Consider the following 20,206-nt stretch of genomic DNA (forward strand, 5'->3'; position numbering starts at 1 on the left):
TCATTTTTTTGTTAATATTACGAGCTAATGCCAGAGGGCAGGCTAGAGATTTTCATGAACTTTAGGAGGTTGGTTGGGCTTTTCGGGTTTTTGACATTCTCCATGAGGGTTTTTGAGAGGGAATCAGTCATAAAACAAAGATGATTGAAATAAAGTTCCTCAGAAGTAATTTTTGTATGATCAGCAAAAAACAACTATTAATGCTGTATCGCGCTACAAATATGACGGAAAAAGAAATAGGTAGAACAATAAAATATTACGAAAGCATACCCATTATAAAGTTGCACTTTTTGATTGAGATTGAATTACAGTACCCCTATCGGTCTTCATAACTAAATATAAAGAAAAAAATACGCAATGACACAAAAAATATATATTTTTGAGAGGTTATGTAGAATCTATTCTCTCCGACAAATCTAAGAGAAGTGTACTTCGTATCATTTTGGATTTCGTTTCAAATAAAATACGTATTTTTAAATATAGACCATTCATTTTATCTTTTCGCGCCAAATTTTAACAAAACTATGTGGCAATAGCGCCTGATTTGGTAACGTCGGTGCAATATGTGAATGTGTGTTAAGAATGGTGTGAAAAAGGAGTTCAACTGTTTGGTTGTATAACGTTTATCAACTACTTGGTTTTTTAGTTTTATTTATAATTTCATTTTGTTAGTTTAAAATTGAATGATATATTTTGTTAAGGCCTTTAGACTCGGTTTTGTAATTAATTGATTTGTTTGTTGGATTTCTATACTTTCATAAAGTTCTCCTTTTTTGGTGGTAGGTTCTGTTAGTAGGACTTTAACTTTTTGAAAATTAAATGTGTGTTTGGTGTTGTCGCAATGGGTATGAAGAGCTGTTTTATTTTTTTTTGTCATAGTTATGTCCGTTAATTCTATTTTATAAATATTGGCTTGTTTGTCCTATATACAAACTGTTGCAATTAGAGCATAGAATTTCATATACTACATTACTTCTTTTTTCAACTGGAATTTTTGCTTTGAGTTAAGTGAAGAAATATGTTTTTTGTAAATTATAAGTTTTCTGTCCTACTTGAATTTTGTGTTCCTTGAAAATGGTTTGAAGTTGTTCTGATAATCCAGGTATATATGGTAGTGATATATATTTGCTTTGAGGATTTTGATGTTGGTTTTTGTTTACGTTATTATAAAATTTGTTGGTACGTTTACTAAAGATTTTATTAATTATGTTTTTGGTATCATTATTTTCTAGAAGTACCCGTTTTGCTTTTTTAATTGCGTCTGGTCTACATTCTGGTTCGGATAACATTATTGCTCTTTCTGCGGGACTTATTATGACGAATTTATGAATAGTATTTTGGTTCTCAATTTCAAGTGTGAATTGTAATTTTTTGTGGAAATTATTGAAGGAGTTTAGCAATAAGTCTGTTTTTCTTTTTGGAACTGCAGTTATGATGTCGTCTACATATCGAAAAAAAAAGTAAATTGAATTGAATGTGCTTAATAACATTTTCTTCTAGATACTCCATAACAAGTTGTGCCATTAATGTATTACTGGTACAACCCAATACATAGCACCTATTTTGATAAAAGCATGATTCAATAAAAAGCAGACACAGCTAGATATTGTAGTCACTGAATCCGAACGACCGATTCAGATTCATTGAATTTAAATTGTTGTTGTGTCTATATGTTATGTTTTCTGTTTTAGTAATAGTAATATAGTAGTAATATTTAGATGTGTTCTGCTTTTTACTGCATCATGATTTTATCAAAATAGGTACAAGGTATTGGGTTGTACCAGTAATACATTAAATTGTTTAAATTAAATACCTGGGTGGAAATAGGTATCTCATTCAATATTCGATTCAACACATAAGCAAATCTACCAATAGATGTGGCAACTCAATACTATAGAATAATTATAACAGTACTCCCATTTCATTTCCGTGGCCAGTCTCAGTCATGCATGATCTTAAACTACTCGAATCGTATTCCGCAAGGCGAATTCGATTTGTTTGGGTACGGTCGGTCGATCGATCGTCCTGTACTCGGTCACTTCAGACCGGTCAGGGCGGCAGCGAGGGCGAACAAGGTGATCGAATCGTTATGGACATGCGGGATTCGGTCGTTCTATCCTATGAAGTGATTGAATCAAAATGACCGAATCAATCGCAATTGACACAACTCTATAAACATATCATTTCACCAGAAATCGCGCATGGCCAGATATTTACACGACGTTTATACCAATGAAAAACGAACCAATTTTCTCTGTATATTCATTATTGTTAGGTTATCGAACAGTTATGTAAAGTAAACTTCCGGACGTTTTGAGAGTCGAGAATTTTTGCCTCAATATATATAGGTTTACTTGTAAATTCAGGAAATGCTAGAATCTGTTAGTCTTTTGGATAGTGAAGGCGATGTCAGCAACACCAGTGTTGTCTGATTATAACGATTTTGCCGATTTAACCTAAAACAAACCTCCAGATATGGTTTGCATTGAAGATGTAAGCTTGACCTAGCAGGTAATAATAAAAAAATTCGATAGTCTTCATGTTTGCCTTGTTTTTCAGCTACCATCCATGAATGGATTGGGTCCTGTATCTTGTGAACGGTGTTAAAGCAGCCAGAATTTCCAATGGAAATTTGAAGCAATTGAAAACAGGCTGATATCTCTATTGTGCTTATGGAACCGGGATAATTTTGAACAAAACATGAGTTTGTAGAAAAATAAAACTTTTTGGTAATTTTAGCGGCAAGGAGCAGTTGTTAAAGATCTATGAATAGAAACAATTTGGTTGCTGTTCTTGTGAAGTTTCTAATTAGTTACAAGGATATTTGGGTGCTGTGTCACATAGTGGCAACAATAAATGTTGCTGCTAGGAGGGAATTTTAAAGTAGAAGTTTTTGGCATTCAAAGTAAGTTTTACATCTGATATTTGCTATTTGTGTAACCAAGGATTTGTGTTTAAGTTCTAGAAAATATATCCAATCTTGTAAATCCTTTTTATGGCATAACAGTGAAAGATGGAAATCTCTTTTTGAATGACCATAGTGTACATATTTTTGTTGCAATAGATCTGGATGTTGGGAGTATTATTTACGCACTATTGTACATACTATGTAATAAAATTATATAAAATAGAATATTATACATATTTTTTTAAATTTCATCAATATAACTTAGGGCATGTAATGATATTGTACTTGTTGTGTTTTGTTTGGTTTTATGTAAATACTATGGGTAAATAAATAAATAAATGAATCCAATACAATACACAAAAGGTCAATGTATCTAGATTTCTCGAATATGAGAACTTAAGGGTTTATATCTTCATTAACATGGGTTATGAAAGAGTGAAATTACCTAAGTGTCCTTTTATATTTTTTATTAATTAAATAATCCAATATGTATCAGCAAGGCAATTTTAATTCTAAATTTATTAAGGTGTTCTTTATATCAACTCTATATGTTAACTTCTCGATTATTCTTATTCCTCTTCTTGGTGGTGCAAAGATTCTATTTGGATCTGGAGAATATCCCTGTATCAATATTACATAAGTAGCTATTTAGTTGAACAGGGAAAAATTATTGGTATATTTAGGTAAGACTTTTATCACATTTTTTTACTCTGAAAATTGTTATGCAAAATGTTTTCTTGACTAAATTTTTACAGCAGAATAGCGTTAAAAATATATAATAATAAATAAAATATGTAGTTTTAAAACCATTTATTGACACGTCATTTCTAATAAAAAGCATTAAATGACATTCCATTTATTGGCACATGAAAACTAAAAAAATATGTTTTAAGAGAATAAGGTAACTAACTGAAACAAACTAGTTTGTTAATTAAGCTTCATATACATCTACTGTCGGAAACTCACACTTCCTTTGTTTTTCTCTAGTTTCCAAAATTTCCAACTCTGCAGCTTTTTTAATGCATGATACATTAGTACAAGTTCAAATGGTAGCATTCTTTTTTCGATAATAAAATTTGCTCAAAACATAATCACCAACAGAAATGTTTTTGCTTTCTCCTAAGTCAAAGAATAGCCTGATACCCAAATTTTGAATTCTCTATTTTGTGTCCAGCCATGTCATATGGCTGGGTTAAATGCGTAGAATTTGGATAAAGCTCGACTAGTTTGACTGTTTATCAATAATTGGAAAAAGTATTAATTTAATAAATCTTGCTAGATCTGCAAATTCGAATTAGTTTCTGCATGGATTATTACTAAAGAATAAATGGAAGTAAATTATTACCAATTATCAATAAAGGTCTGTAATTTTATGTATATCAGTTACTTTAACTGATGAGTTCAAAAACACTTATCAAGAAATATTTTGACATTGCTCTTAAAAGAATGGATTCTATAGTGATGGCGGTCAGTTGAAAATTTCTTAAGGCGGCACAGTGTTGCCCATTAATCGAATGTGATACAGGCATCAAATTGTCAGGTGTCAATTAGTGTTTATTATACTTTGATTAAGAAATATGACCTTCAGGTGAAAGTTCTGGGATCAAAGCAAACTTTATATGCTCAATATCGAATGTGATGCAGGATGCAAATTGGTTTCTTAGAAATAGATACAACATGAGCAGACTAATAGACTAATAACCATTTTTTCTGTCTTTGACGTATTGAGGTGGAGTTCATTTGCAATAAACTATGCACTCAAATCTTTTTTCCATTTTGTATTTTGTATTTGTGTATTTTGTATTGCTGTATTCAAAGCTTCAATATCTTTCTTCATATCCTCTTCTGTGGTATTATCGGCAAACACATTATTTTTGATTTTTATTTGCATAAATCAATATCAATTTCATTGATATATATTAGGAACAGTAAAAGTGAACTCTACGGTTTTTGTAAATTATAAACAATATCATTAAAGGTGGATTTTTTAAGTGATTTATTTTAATTTTAGCTGGTATAATGTTTTTTGTCCATCTTTTATATCAACTTCCTGTATTGTTAGAGGAAAGCCCTTTAAACTTTGGAACAATGAAGTGGCTTAAGCTAGACGAAGCTGCGCCTTATTATTATCACAATTTTTAAATGACAATTTTGAAAACAGGTGCATTGGAAGACATGACTTTCATAATTGGCCCTCTGGACACCACTGGACTTCTTTTTATGTTTTACAACACGTTTCCAGCCAACCCCACCGGATAAATGCGTATTAGAGTCAGCACTAGTTTCAAAAAAGGAAGGTGGATAGTCGCCATTTCCAAAAATTTATTATGTAAGTAAACGGTTTTCCTCCTTTTTATCTCATCCTTAGTTAGTTAATTGTAGTTAGAGCCTGGATAATGAAAATAACATTTTTAAAAATCCTACCCGAGAAATATTTATAAACACAACCAGAAAATAACATTAACATAAACAGGTATCAAAAAATTTGATAAATTCTACTTATCACTAGAAAACAATGATCTATCGGACATAACAGTTTTCAGACGTTTTTTAAATATTTGTATACTACAATCTTTACAGGAAATAGGTATTGACTTATCAGTTACTGCAGAGGTGTATAAAAAACGATTTTTGAAAAACTTTGTCCCAGCCGCGGCATCACTGAAACGAATGTTCGCACTTCTTTGAAATATCGGTTCTGCTAAGTAACATAGGTGAGCTAAGTTATGCTCGAAAAATTCTTTAACCTGATGATGGATTCTTAACATATTGAACACAAGCATTCTGCACCTTCTTTATTCTATATTCATTAAAATTTGTAAGGCACCATATGCAATATTAAGATAAGCAAGTATAGACAGTACCAAACATTCCGAAAGCTACCTTAAGTTCTTGAAGTACTTTTCATTTTTAATATGATTTTTTCATATCTATGTACAACTCCATATTCTTGACAGTATTTACAAATCCTCTCGATTCCTTCAGCGTGGGTTGTTGATGAATCGAACTTGCTAACGTTTCGTCGCTCATCCTATTGGCTTCTTCGGAACTTAACTGAAACAGTTGCAAGAAAATTTATAAATTAACTTGTGGAAGTTTCCTCAAATTATTAACAACCCAGATTCTTGATTAATGTTATTTGGTACAAAATTAATTGAGGATAGGGATTTATTTTGGAAGTCCAGGCTGATTTGATTATTTTGCATGATGTCAAAAAAATGCGCTGTGGTTGTTGGGAGATAAATTCGCTGGTCAAATTATCTTTCAAGTTTCAGGAAATTTTTTAAAATCTTTCTTTCTTTTATCTTCTTTTTACATATGAAATATGTCGGAGTCACTGTCCCACTGCCTTAGTAGAATTCTTTCCGCCTGACGAAATATTGATCCTGTATAAACTTTTGTTTCTTCCTGAAGGAAAAGTATGGGGATGAAGTAGCGAGCACCTCTCAGTATGTTCCCACGGAATGATAATGCTTTACAATAACAAAAAAATTAATAAAAATCTTTACGCCATAATTATTATTATCCATGTTTGTTTATTTGTCATTGTTTATTGCAGTCATAAAATATTTAAATATTTTTTACGGCAGAACCAGACCAAATTGAATAAATGCAATTAATTATCCGCCATTTCTAAATATCCTAACACCGTTTGATAGGTAATGAATTATATTAAAAAATATGTCGTTTTATTTTAATTAATTAAAGTTCTTTATCAGATTAAAATATATCATTGGAAGATGGGAAACCTTTTCTCTCAGCTGAACTATAAAATATGGTTGTGCTTACACTTGACTGTAGGTTTTGCTTAAATTATTAAAGAATTCTGAAGGTTCCTACGTCGGTTGTTGTTAAATCGAACTTGCTGACTTTTCGCCAATCATTCTGTTGGATTCTACAGAGCTTAACTGAAACTGGCTCGCATTCTACTCTGATTGTGGTCTAAAGGTTTTTATATATTCTTGTATTTTTCTTTGATAAAATGGATTACATGAAATAAATTTGGATTGATTAGTTTTTGTTAGTTTCAGCTTCAGTTTCAGTTAGTTAATTTTGGACGTAGTATGCCAAAATTGTACCGTAACTGAAAAATAATAGTGCAGATTATGAAAATACAGTTTTTTTTCTACTTTCTTTTCCAATGTAAACTAAACAAATATCAAAAACATTATATGTACATGTACAGGGTTTGTTATATGAATAGACCTTTTTTCAGAAACTGTTAAAAATATCACAAAAACCTAAAAACAAAAGTTATTGACCTTTGTAGCTCTAAATATGTCGAGCGACTTTTTAAACTGAAAGCTTTTCTTGTATATTTGGGGTTGATTTCCTTATTTCCTTATACACAGTTATCAAATATCTAAATGAAAAAAAAATTAAGTCATTTTCTTCCATTGGGAGTATTCCATTTATAAAATTTTAGCGTATTGTGCATCTACATATAATGTGACTTGCTGTGGGTTAGTTTTGGTTAGTTTTGGCAGTTTTATTCCAACTGACATAGCCATTTTTTTGTTCAAACAAATTGTTTATGGACTGGTTTTATAATAGTTCTGAACTTTCGTGGTTGTTTTTTCTAATCCCTACTAATTTTTTAACCAAAACTAACCAAAACTTTCAACTCCGCTTACTAGACTTGTGAAAGAATGAGCGTTCGGTTTATAGGAGGTTCTGCAGTAGTCTTTAACATTCTTTGCACTTCTCAGAAAGTTATGTTTAGACTTTTAAAAGTCATCTTTCGTGATTTCGACTTTGTTTACATTTTTCATAGAAATTAAAATTATAAGTTTATTAAAACAAGCAAATTTCTTCCAATTTGTTAGTGGTCATCAAAATTTACCAATCTCTGCCAGAGTCTACTCAATTGTTTCCTGTGTTACCGCACTCTTCTTCTTTCCTGTCATTACGTCCGAAGTTAACATATTCCGTGAATCCATCTGCGATCTGCGGAACAAACCAGCGTTTAAGTTCTTATTGCTCGGCGAGTCGAATATTTAAAAAATAGAAATTTTGGTTGCAACTTATCAGTGTTTAGAATATTAGTTTTCTGCGGGGCTCTAACTATTTTTTTTTAATACTTTGAAAATCGTGTGCGTTATTTCCTAAGATAAAGAAATTATAAGATGTGAATTCTAAATACTTTTTTTATGTACCGTAAAAAACAAAAATAATTAAGTATCTAAAAATTATAAAGATTAACATAAATAAAATATGCACGAATTCAAATTTTGACAAGTAAAGACAAAAACGACAAGACTTTTTGAATAATAAATATCTTGATTCTTTTGAAAACGTTTTTGTGAATACCATAATTCTACCTTTTACGAGATGGTCAGTTAAATAAAAATGAAATAAGTAATAATAAAACAAAATATTATTAACCTACCTGTATTCGTTTCTTGCTGCTTATTATCAGGAATATCATGGTGTGCTTTAAGTCTTTGAACTATCTCTCTCTACATCCAGATTTATTTGGTTGTTCTACTGTAAAACTGCATATGTTATTTTTTTCCTCCAGTCATTTAAATGTTTTCATCTCATGCTCTATTTCTCACTAGTTTCACTCCTTTGACAAATCACCAACTAAATACGACAATTCATAAATCGAGAAAAAAACAGCCGCGGCAGAAATTTTCTTGCAAAAACCGCGTTCTGACGAATACTTAGTGTACTATAGATACTATACCGGGTGGCACAAGAAAGTGGGAACACTCTATAATTTTTAATAAAGGCTAAATATAATTTTTTTTGACAATATGTAGTCAATGGTTGGACTTCCGGTTTGAGCTGAAACGACAGTGACTTTCGAATTTTAAATGACGGTTTTTCTCTTTTTTTTGTTATTGTAAATTTTTATTTAATTTTTGAAAATTGTCACCGGGTCATCTGATAATGGGAGAAATTGTAAATGAAACTTTTCTTTACTTGTCTAATGGCAGATTTATTGTAATACATTACTAATTTTTTAGGATAATCTAGTTTTTTTCAAATACACCAAAATTTTCAAAATATGTTAAACAATAAGCTCACAGGAAGGAAAAAAACAGATAAGTAAATACATTTTTATAAAAACAAAATGTTACTTAGATGGCTATTCATCATCAAGTCGGCATGTTTGAAAGTTCTGACAGTACATTTTTATCTGATTATCGATTTTGTCGTGCTATCAATTTGGATTATCGTGGAAAACAATAATCAATTTACAAATGGAGAAAAATTTAATATGTTTCTGATATACGAGGAATGCAGAAAAAACTAGACAGGCCCGTGTATTTTATGCAGACCGCTATCCGGGAAGTCGCCTTCCTGCAGATTCTTTCTTTAGAAAGCTGGAATTGAAAATGAGAAATCCACAAAATAATCGACATGATAATTTTATTTTAAGTGAAGAAATGGAAATCAATGTTTTGGGATACGTCAACTTAAATATAGCTGCGTCGCTAAGAGAAATGACATTAGAATTCGACATCTCAAAATAATCTGTGAGAAGAATTAAAAAAAAAAAACACGGCTATCATTCTTTTAAGTATAACGTGCATCAACATCTTCATGAAGCTGACTTTTTAAGAAGACGATATTGTGATTGGCTGTTTGATACCTGATACTTTCTTTTAATGTTTGGGCAGGAGTGATAGGAAGGCGAATTTTTGAACCTGTTTTTTTTTCATGGTGCCTTAACTGGTGCACGATATTTACTGTTTTGTCCGACATTTTATTGCCAAATACTACTTACTAGTATTGTCGTCAGGGAACTCTTCAATAAAATCAAATAATTAGTTCGCATTCAAACTTAACAAAACTATTTTCATTTACACAAATAGAAGATCATAGTTCCCTTGTAAAAGATATCAAATAATCGTTAATTACAAAACAGGTATATAACGGTGGTGCATAACTACAGTATACAGTCACTAAGTGTCCCCAGGCGCTTTAAACTAAATTGACTGTGGCTTCACTACGAGTACGCTAAGCCGAAAAGGGTTAAGCGAATTGAATTAGATTGCTTGTATAACTTCTAGATAGCGTTTCCGACAAATAAAATGAATTTTCTAAACATAATTATATATTGCAAGAAAAGACAGACTAATAAAAGTTTAATACGCCAGTAAAAACTGAAATTCGATATGTTTTTCCAAACTTATAATACCAGTAAAAAAATAGAACTCGAAATAATTTCGCATTTTAAATATTTTGGGGATTATCATTATTACTTTGTTCTTTTAGCATTATATAAATTTACTTGATTTGGTATCAATGATTTGTTTACAAAAACATGTTTTTTTTAGTTGAAGACAATAGCAATTTCCACGACCCGTTCAGATACTTTTCATGACTACGAATAGATCTTTCGTCCGTTCCAAGAGTGCAGACAAGTGGTTTAGGTAAGTCTTTTTGCATTGTTGTCGATCTTTGCTATTGTTATTCTCCGTAATTTTAATAGATTGGTTATCCTGGAATGAAGAAAAAAAAAAGATTGTCTTTATAAACCTAGGTCCGCAAATGCTTAGTTTCCAAAATGCGGGGTGTTAAATGTTAAAAAAATTATCTCTTACAACTTTTAAAATATTTTTGACCGGTTTTTGCAACATTGTTTATAATGGTAAAAAGCCAAGTTTGCTTCCATTAGATTGAAATTGTGGAGTCCAGTGCTGCCCGTTAGGTGTGCTGATTGTATTGTCAACTGTGCTCTATCTACATTTTTACAATTTTTCTTATTTACCTTGAATAAACCGCTAAAAGTGTCAACTTTTTTGACTCGAACTGTTCGAAAAAATAATAATCAGGAAAATTGCCAAAACATTTCAGCAAATGTCCTAAAAAATTAAGAAAATGATGAAAATGGGAACCATCAGTTTAATTGCAAGCATGTAGTCAAACATAAAAATCTTAGGTATTAACGGAACTTAAGTCGTTAAAATAGCTTTGAATAGGTTTGCTTGATTGTGGTAGACAATGATTTAGTAGCAATCCTGAGATTGTCGAATTTATTCTTTTTGTTTCGGTCAGATGCCCCACCACCCCTTATCAATTGCAAACGTGTTAAGCGTTAGATAAGTTAATTATTTTTTTAACTTTTGTTGATGTCTTAACCTACGTGTTTATAAAACTTTTAGTACCTATTATTGTAAAGTATATTAAGTGAATAATCAGCTTAAATATCTCGAGGTGTTAGACGGAAATATTTATCTTATTTTATTATTTATTTATTTTTTTGGCTGACGTTTCGCCAATCGGCCGCTTGGCTTTTTCAGAGGTTAACTCGGTTAGTACATAATAGTAGTAACTCAATAGGTCGGAAGAAGCTTAACTCAGTTAAGTTCTGAAGAAACCAATAGGTTGATTGGCGAATCGTCAGAAAGTTCGATTCGTTCAGAATTCACAAGAGTTGTAAATAACTCTAACTAAAACAAATATTTTCCAGTGTACAGCTGATCAGAATGTTCTGAACCACTAATGTTTTCTATGCTTTGTTTGGCTCTCTTAACTCTCACATTTCTGCGATAAAGTAATGGAGCACTATAACTAGAAAAAAATAATTTTGCGTCAAATAATTTTTTTTAATTTCAATCTTCAATTAATCCTGTTGTCACATTCAAAAATATAATCCCTTGGATTTTTTTTTAATTTCTATTACAGCATAAATTGATATATTTTGCCCGAGTTCTGTCATTTATTAATTTCTAAAAACAATAAAATGACTTCTGTATGAAGGAAGGATTTTCGTACGTGTTTGTTTATAAAATTTTGAAGACCGTGGTAATCTTGGAAGTTAAGCTCTTGTGATCTAGATTTATATGAACTTATGAATGAATGTGCAGCCGAAAATCGGGGCATGTTTTTTGAAATACCATGTATAGTATACCAGATTTACCTTTTTCTTATTTACCTAAGTTACCCACTAAGTTATTTAATTCAATTTAATACGGTCAAATTGCCAAAGAGCTGACCTAAATTGTATATCATAAGTTATTGATAAGTAATTCATGTAAATCATTGGAAAGATAAAAAAAAATGATTTGTCGCTAAATTGCCAAAAACCCTTTTTTGACACTAATTTGTTAATTAACGTTACAGTTGGTATGCAGCTTTAACCAAACTATGCGGACCGATTTTGTTAAAGTGATTTTTATTAAGAAACAAACCAAAAAATTAAATGACCGGCACTCTTTTCTGGTTTCTTTATTTTTTGTTTATTTCATTTTTAAAAGTGTGTTTGTCCTTTTTGCTGCTGTTTTTCAGGGTTATATAGTTTAAAATATAAAATTATAAGCGAACAACTGGTGACAATATGTAAACTTTTAGAAAATTTACATTGTTATCGTAGCAAAAGACCATGAGTTACGTTTTATTTGGTCAAGTTGAAATCTTGAGTTCGCTTATTAAAATTTTTGAGGTCCTTGTTCGTATGCATTTCAAATTATTTATAATTCGCAAGGGTAAAAGAACTACGGACTAGGAGAGTGTCATCAACTCCAGTTGCGTTAGTATTAGTTTGAGAAATTATTTTTTATTTCTGACCAGTCTGATTTATTTTACATATACATAGAAAAAAAATGTTCATATTATGAAGTTCTGATAAATGTTGTTGTTTGTGGAACATATGGTAAAGGTTTTCAACTCCGGTCAAGCTTTTTTTGCAATTATTTTTGGATGATTGATATCAATAAATGCGAAGATTTTGCGTATTTATGCTAGTATGATATAGTGTGATATTTCTCAGATTTTTATGTCGCTGCGGCCAGATTGTAATTTAGGTATTTTTCTTTAGGCATAGTAATCAGGGATTCTTTAATTGGCAAATTACGATAAAACGGTAGTTATAATAATAAAATTGCTTTATTTGCAGCACTAATTATAATTAATGCCTGACCAATAATGAAAATCGTTTAGTTATAATAAAAAAAGCGAAAAATTTAATTATCCTCGTACAGTGATTCACAGTTAATATCACACTAGTCAGCAATACGATCAAAGTTTAGAAACATTTGATCTGACCATCATATCTTTTTGGATATCTGTGTATACAACATCGCCTTGTCGGTTTTTGTCCAAAACTTCTGAGATACACTGAGTAATATGGGCAAGCTTAGTAGTGGTAGATCTCTGCATCCTGAGGTAAAAAGATCTATCAAGAAATTATTTAATTTGAAATGTTTAATTTATCGATGTTTGAGATACTTATCGTGTATATTTACCAAATTAAGTGCGTCTGCAGAGTCAGCCAAAAGCGGACCATTCTTTCACCTGCTTCGAATCTATGTAAGCAGATTTGATTCCAGGCATATCCATAGGTGAGTATAAATGTTTGTAAATAATTCAATAAAAATCAATATCCAACAAATCGTTTGTGTTGACTACCCCTTTGATTACCGTCAATTGTTCAATAAAAATCGATATTATTTCGTTTCAGTTATTTGGTTACTTACCTACTACTTCCCTGTAGGGTATCTATTCACAGCTTTGTAGAAAGGCCCTCCCGATTTGTCGTGCGTTGTGCAGATCATATTTGAACGCAATGCGAAGCTTAGAGGTGTATTGCTTTTAGAATCGAAAGGTTCTGAATATTTCTTTCCAGCAACCATTTTTTACACCGTTTCTCTTTTCCACTCTATTTGTTTTCTTATCTGCATTTGCTTTTTCTTTTTAGAATTGTACAAGATTCGCAGGAAACTGAACTGCGGCAGTCTGGTGCGTACAGAACAAATTTTAATCCTTTGATCGAGACTCTATAACGAAATCCCGCAGTTAAAATGACAGCAATGACGAGTCCGTCAGCGATCCAAACGCTTGTAAAATTGGTCGCATGCCTCCAGAAGACTGCTCCGACTAAGAGTGCAGGATGCCGTTGCCTGAACTGAGTAGGGTAACATCAAGAGGGCATCCCCAGAAGTAAAAAAAGGAAAAAAATAGTAAAAAATTAATACTATATAATATGAAATTGGCAAAGGAACAGACATCGGTGCGCAATGCGCAACATCATTCGCGCAATGAATTGCAATGGGTTGAAAATGCTGAACGATAATAACCAAATTCAAAGAGTATCAATTCAATAATACCAGATACTTTACTTTTCGAATGTCCAGATCTTCAGGGCACTAGAGGATTACTGGAATCGTAACTTGATGGGGCACTTGCAAAGATTTTATTGACACATGACAACTGTGCACCTCTTTAGAGTTAAGTTGAGTTCCATTTCCTAATTCTGTTTTCATCTTTTTTACTTGCGCTTGTAGAAAATTCTGTTAGTTCACGAACATTTATCACACGTTGATGAATGGTAGACGGTATTAACCCATTAATGCCCAAGGGGTCGTTAATGACACACCAAGTAAAAATTATTCTATTGTGTGTTGCAATGTAGAGATGGCGCTAGGAATTTGTGCTCTTTAATTAGCAAGCACGCGCCGACCTATTTTCATTCCTGCGCAACACGTGGCCCGTATACTTTTGTTTGTAAGTGCTGAGATTTACGCAGTAGCAGTAGCCTTTTTGAAATTGTACAAGATTCGCACACGACTATTTAAATAAAACTGAACTGCGGCAGTATGATGCGTACAGAAGAAATTTTAGTCCTTCGATCGAGGCTCTACAAAGAAGTCCCGCAGTTAAAATGGTAGCAATGACGAGTCCGTCAGCGATCCAAGCGCTCGTAAAATTCGTCTAATCCTGCAGAAGACTGCTCCGACTACGAGTGTAGGGTGCCATTACCTGAACTGAGTAGGGTAACACCAAGAGGACATCCCTAGAACTAGTCGAGCTTCCTTCATGGACGTCGAAAACAGTAAAAATTTAATAATATATAATATGAAATTGGCAAAGGAAGAGACAATGGTGTGCAACATCATATGCACAATAAATTGGCGTGGGTTGAAAATACTGAACAATAACCAAATTCAAAAAGTATCCATTCAACAATACCAAATACGTTACTTCTCGAATGTCCAGATCTCCAGGGCACTAGATGATCAATGAAATCGTAACTTGATGGGGCACTTGCAAGGAAGATTTCCATCCATCTCTTTAGAGTTAAGTTGAATTCCATTTCTTCGTTCTGCTTTCATCGTTTTCTTTTTTTACGTTACGTTGCGTTTAATGCTTGAATTATGTACACAGTACAATATTTTCAAGAGTGTTTTCGAAGTGGTCTTACAACTAATATCTAAAAGCAAAGATTGCAGGGCTTATGTCAATATACAGTCTGAGATATCTAAATATTTCATAGCATATATGTCTTTTTACTTTTGGGTGGTTGTGATTCTTCGGGTCGGATTGGAAGAACTCCTCCTACTGGATTGCTTCGACACGATTGTGGTTGTGGATGTTCAGAGTTGCTGCTGCCATCAGAGGGAGAGTCTGCGTCCCAAATGGAGCTAAAAAAATATATAAAAATTTCTCTTGTGAGTCGGCGGTTTAAGTGGGTGCTAACAATGATGATTTTTTTTTCATTTGACTAGTTAGCACCATCTTGGTTTCTCGCTGGGGAGTCACTATTGGTGTGTGTGGCTTGGGGTTATCTAACCAAGCAGAAAACCACTCGCAAAATTCCAGTCTACGATCAGGATCTTCTTCCGTTAGCGCATGTATCAAACGAAGACGATAACACCTGTTATTTTAGTATTTTCAACACGCGACGTAAACTACGCTCCGACATGCTAACTGAAGCGCTGTGCGAACTGCAGACTGGTTGGGTGTCTCGACAAGCGTTTGGGCACTACCGTTAGAGAGCGACCATTATGCAGGGCATCTAACATTGACCTATTTTCTTGAAACTTCTTGTTTAACTGTATATCATCTGTCTACTGGGAACTCGCCGGTTAGGAAACTGCACCTGGAATTCATCGAAGATTGTCTCGTAATCTGGTGTCGCAGATAAAGTCGCCCGAAAGATCCGTTCTTTTTTACTCTACTGAAGTACGGGCTGCCATGGCTAAATAACCACAGTCGTAAACTGGCTATACTAGCACTGCTTATAACCACCTTGTTCGGCCGCGCAAGCCTAGTTTCCGAACAGTGTTGCCGAGCCCGCAGTTTTCTGACAGCCCTGTGTATAAATATATATTTATGATGTCCAAGATCCAAGATGAGGCGTCAGTGGTCTGTTCAGAATCTGAATCGGTCTTACCCTGAAAAATTTCACGTACAGTACATCACGATACGATTGTTAATTCAAAAAAGAAAAAAACATTGTAAAATTTTACTGCGCTTTTAGGAAATTATGTTTAATAGTTCACGACAATTTATCATATGTTTATGTCTGGTAGACGGTATCAACATATCAAATATTTTATCTGCTTTTTTTTAAACCGCGAAACAAGAATTTGAGTTGACGTTTATTTAATCTGAATTTGTATTATCTAAGTTAAAAACGCGCACCACATGAGCAACTTCATCTTCAATATTTATATTTCTATCTCTTCCGTTTCATTTTCGTAGCTACTCTCTTCTTTAAACTCATTGGGAGCATAAACCCCTTCCTCATTGAATAGATCATTATCGTGAAATTACTCTGGTTTGGATACCGAATTTTCAAACAATTGCATATTTTTTTACATACATACAGTGTGGAGTCTTATGGAGAGCACCGTTGTCAGCCGTGTCATTGTTGGTCTCGGGCAACAGTCATGTCCGGTCTCAAACAAATTTACGCTCGGGTACAAATTTTATCTCAACATTTTTACTTTACCTTAACCTTTATGTAGGAGGTGTTCAAACAGGAAGGTGAATTATGTTTTATCAAAAAGTATTTATACATACATACATACATCTCCAAATTCACGAAGGGGCGAATATAAGTTTTCCTTGGTTTTCAGGAAAGTTGTCAGAAGTTTTAGTGGTTACTTAAACCCACATATTGACTATGTTATTGAAGACGAAATTATATAATTTAAACAGGGGGCTTCTGGGGTGATATTTTTTAATTATTCTAGTAGTAAAATATTGTGTTTTTCCTAACCTATTAAAATAAACATTCGCCTTTTTGAGAAGGTATATTTATTTTCAAAAATACATTCGCCTTGACAAAACACAGGATAAGTTTTATGTAATAAGGCCTATACAATCTAAATTTGGCAACAAATCCATATTTAATTACTAAATAATAGTATATTATTTAACGAGCGTATTATGAAGGCCATAATAAACGAGGATGATTTATAAAACGAGCCGCTTGCGGCGAGTGTTATAATCATCTGAGTTTATTATGGTCCATAATACTCGAGTCAAATACTATACTTTATCTACAACCATCCACTTATATAGGGTACCTCACCGGAATTGAAATGTGTCATTTTATTGTGAAAAAAAACTATACATGGGAGAAACCTGAAAATTCGGTAGGAAGCTAATGCTGATGGCAGAGCAATTCAGCTAGAATATTCTCAAGATGGTGGCACTTCCGGTTAGGCCGGAAGTGGATGTTAACTTGCTTTATATGAAATGGAACATAATATCATACATTTTTAGATTCTACCATTCACTCAATATCAACACTGGTTACTGTTTATGTATGCTGTTTATGTTATATGTTTATGTGTTATGAGTTGTGATGTAATAAGGAATAAATTCAATGAAAGTCCTGGATTGAACATTTAATAAGTTTAATAATATTTAATTAACATTTACACTTCAGCACACAATTATTTTTAAATTGACGCTTAATAGGATCATTATGTATTACTCTGTCTATTTCATAAAATTGATTGTTATATTAGGGCAGTTATTGAAATTCATCGTAGTTGGTGTAGTACCAATACTAATGTCCGTGGTGTCTTTACTAATCGAAAAAGTGTTATGAGAAGATTCGCTCGTAATAGTAGACATACCTGGATATTGTGAGGGGGTAGAAACAAAAGTACTGTTATTAATATTACAATTAGGGTTGATTTGACTTAATATTTTAGTAGCTGCATCGGTCTTGTTCTTCTGCGAGTCTGCAATATAGCCTTCAGCTACAGAAGCCGACTTCCAGCCTCCGTGGCGCTTCAGAGCTGTCATACTTGCCCCTGCGTCCACATACAATGTGGCTGAAGATCGTCGTAGACAGTGCCCGGTATATCTTTCTGGGTTTTTGATTTGTAAGAAACTTGCAATTTCTCTGCCCATTTTGGCAAACTTGTTAATGCCGATAACTTGTTTTGTGCATTTTCCATTTTGAAAATTCATAAAAAAAGAATATGATGCATTTGGCAGTCTCAGATTTGCATATTTTTTAACAATATCATGGAACTTCTCAGTAATAGTAAAATTCCTAGGGATCTTGGTCTTCGTAACGGGAACTATTACTCTAGTGCAACCTTCATAAAATGTAACGTGTTGTATTTTCATTGCATGTAGTTCATTTGAGCGGCATGCACCCATCACTCCCATAATTAATGCAACCTAAAAAATTAACACCTCTTGGTAAATACCGTAGGTATGTAACGTCTTATCATTCCTTACCTTTGTAGCCAAATATTTTGTATCAGGAGCTTCATAAATAAATTTATTTATTTCCTGTCCGGTAAATGCCTTAGATTTTTTGGGTTGATAGCCTTCTGATTGTCTTTTTAATAAAGCATGTAGCTTCGCGTAGTGGTCGATCTTGACATTGTGTTTAATATAAAGTGTGCTTTTCAGCATGGAATAAAACGTCCACAAGGAGGACGACTTATACTTTTTAGCCAATTCTTTGAAATACACTAATAATGTATCTTCAGAGAAGGAGGTGGCCTTGTTTCTTGATCGCCAATCCATGAAATTGTTGTAGGCAATTTCATAATTGTTTCTTGATTTCTTGGGAAGTAAATCCAGAGACGCAGCTTCCGCTGCCGCTCGAATTTCCGGGGGTGTTAGTACTTCGTTTTCAGAATCCATTTTTATTAAATCTTATGTTTTAATTGCAAGGCGAAATTTTAAAGCTTCTCTATATGAATATTATTTACTTTACAATTATTATTTCATGAAAGAAAATGTTTGTATTCACGATGAGCGTCGCGTCGGGTAAGCTGTCGCTATGGATACCCGCTGCGCGCTGTCAGATTTAGCCTGCACGGCCTACTAATTCTTTTTAATTATTGTCATATTGGTTTGTATTTTTTGAACTGTTTTTGAATAATAGAATTGAATTGGTAACGTGTGTATGACTTTAATATGGGTAACTTTATAGTAAATTTTCATAAAAATAATAAATGAAATGTGTGAATTCTGCGCCGATTAATTGAAGCCCGGATTATTAAGAATTCCAGAATATTTTATTACACTTGTTGTTTTATGATATAATTATACTTGTTTTTTTATGATATAATTACACTTGTTGTATTATGCGTAGCATAATACTCTCACTGTCAGAAGTATTATGCGTCTATTATTAAATGGTTGTAGATAAACAAATAAAAAACACTTGTAAACTTTACCTTTAAAAGCCATAACTTATTCTAATCCTAACAAAAAAAAAACAATAAAACTTAGACATAAACATTTATTATAACCAGACCAAAAAAACTTAACTGCTTTAGTGTGGTAAATTTGTATAATGTTATCGATATTCACGAACACGTATAACGGGGTTGACTCTCTGACATAATTATATCAAAGAATTAATTTTTTTTTCAGGAACTTTTTGAAGTCCCTTATTTAACTTGTCAACCGTTAGTTTAAACAATTCTATGGCACTAAAATTATTCGCAGTGTTGCAAAGTATTTTGGTCCAGTTTACGTCACTCTTATGATTTTTGCGCACTTCTCAAGATAGGGATTCTTAAATCCTGCTAAAGTTTTTTATAGTTTACAAAATCATCGTAGTTCATTTCTGTAACAATATAAGGATGCCTTTTTCTTGCCAGTTTAATTATGGGAATATTCTGACTAGGTACAAACAAGTCTCCGGCCGCTTTTATAGCTCTGCTTATAGTATACGAGGGGGTACCCAAAAAAAAACCGGAATCATTTTTTGTAAACTATATATTGTTTTGAAAATCACAGAACGACCTTATCCCCTTCAAAATACTCTCCATTACAACTCATACATTTGTCCCAGCGGTGCTTCCACTGTTCAAAACATTTTTTATATTCATCTTTGGCTATAGCCGACAGCTCATCCCTCGTTTTTTTTCTTGACCTCTTCAATGTTGTCAAATCGCTGTCCTTTCATGTCCCTTTTCATACGTGGAAATAAGAAGTCACACGGAGCGAGATCAGGCGAGTAAGGTGCATGGGGCAAACTGCTTAACAGAAATGGCTGTGTGTGCAGGTGCGTTATCGTGGTGAAAGAACCAGTCCCCTGTCCGCTACAAATTGGGTCTTTTTTGTCGAATATTG

General features: G+C 32.8%; 1 protein-coding gene and 2 long non-coding RNA genes across 4 annotated transcripts; 1 reads left to right on the forward strand and 2 right to left on the reverse strand.

Moving 5' to 3' along the window:
* The first annotated feature begins 1,933 nt into the window (after window positions 1-1,933).
* Window positions 1,934-13,308, forward strand: LOC132695560 (uncharacterized). Of its 2 annotated transcripts, XR_009617849.1 has the most exons (5): window positions 1,934-2,493; window positions 2,560-2,905; window positions 5,070-5,237; window positions 10,198-10,293; window positions 10,353-13,308. It is a non-coding gene; the product is annotated as an uncharacterized LOC132695560 (long non-coding RNA). The 2 variants fall into 2 exon arrangements; XR_009617848.1 differs by having other exon boundaries at window positions 1,939-2,493; window positions 10,198-13,308.
* Window positions 10,225-15,477, reverse strand: LOC132695561 (uncharacterized). Its single transcript, XR_009617850.1, has 3 exons — window positions 15,339-15,477; window positions 13,339-15,282; window positions 10,225-10,362 (listed from the first exon to the last, which is right to left on the reverse strand). It is a non-coding gene; the product is annotated as an uncharacterized LOC132695561 (long non-coding RNA).
* Window positions 15,478-17,593: 2,116 nt separating this feature from the next.
* LOC132708754 (uncharacterized) lies at window positions 17,594-18,763 on the reverse strand. Its single transcript, XM_060681310.1, has 2 exons — window positions 18,350-18,763; window positions 17,594-18,289 (listed from the first exon to the last, which is right to left on the reverse strand). Exons 1-2 carry the CDS (start codon window positions 18,761-18,763, stop codon window positions 17,594-17,596), a joined length of 1,110 nt encoding a protein of 369 aa, XP_060537293.1.
* Window positions 18,764-20,206: the final 1,443 nt, after the last annotated feature.

This window comes from Cylas formicarius, unplaced genomic scaffold, assembly GCF_029955315.1.
Source record: "Cylas formicarius isolate icCylForm1 unplaced genomic scaffold, icCylForm1.1 PGA_scaffold_12__32_contigs__length_19106922, whole genome shotgun sequence".
Taxonomy (NCBI): domain Eukaryota; kingdom Metazoa; phylum Arthropoda; class Insecta; order Coleoptera; family Brentidae; genus Cylas; species Cylas formicarius.

Coding starts and splice junctions, on each gene's coding strand:
- LOC132708754 (XM_060681310.1), bottom strand. CDS start 18,763: ATGGATTCTGAAAACGAAGTACTAACACCCCCGGAAATTCGAGCGGCA. Junction 18,290..18,349: donor CAAAATATTTGGCTACAAAG/GTAAGGAATGAT, acceptor TTAATTTTTTAG/GTTGCATTAATTATGGGAGT.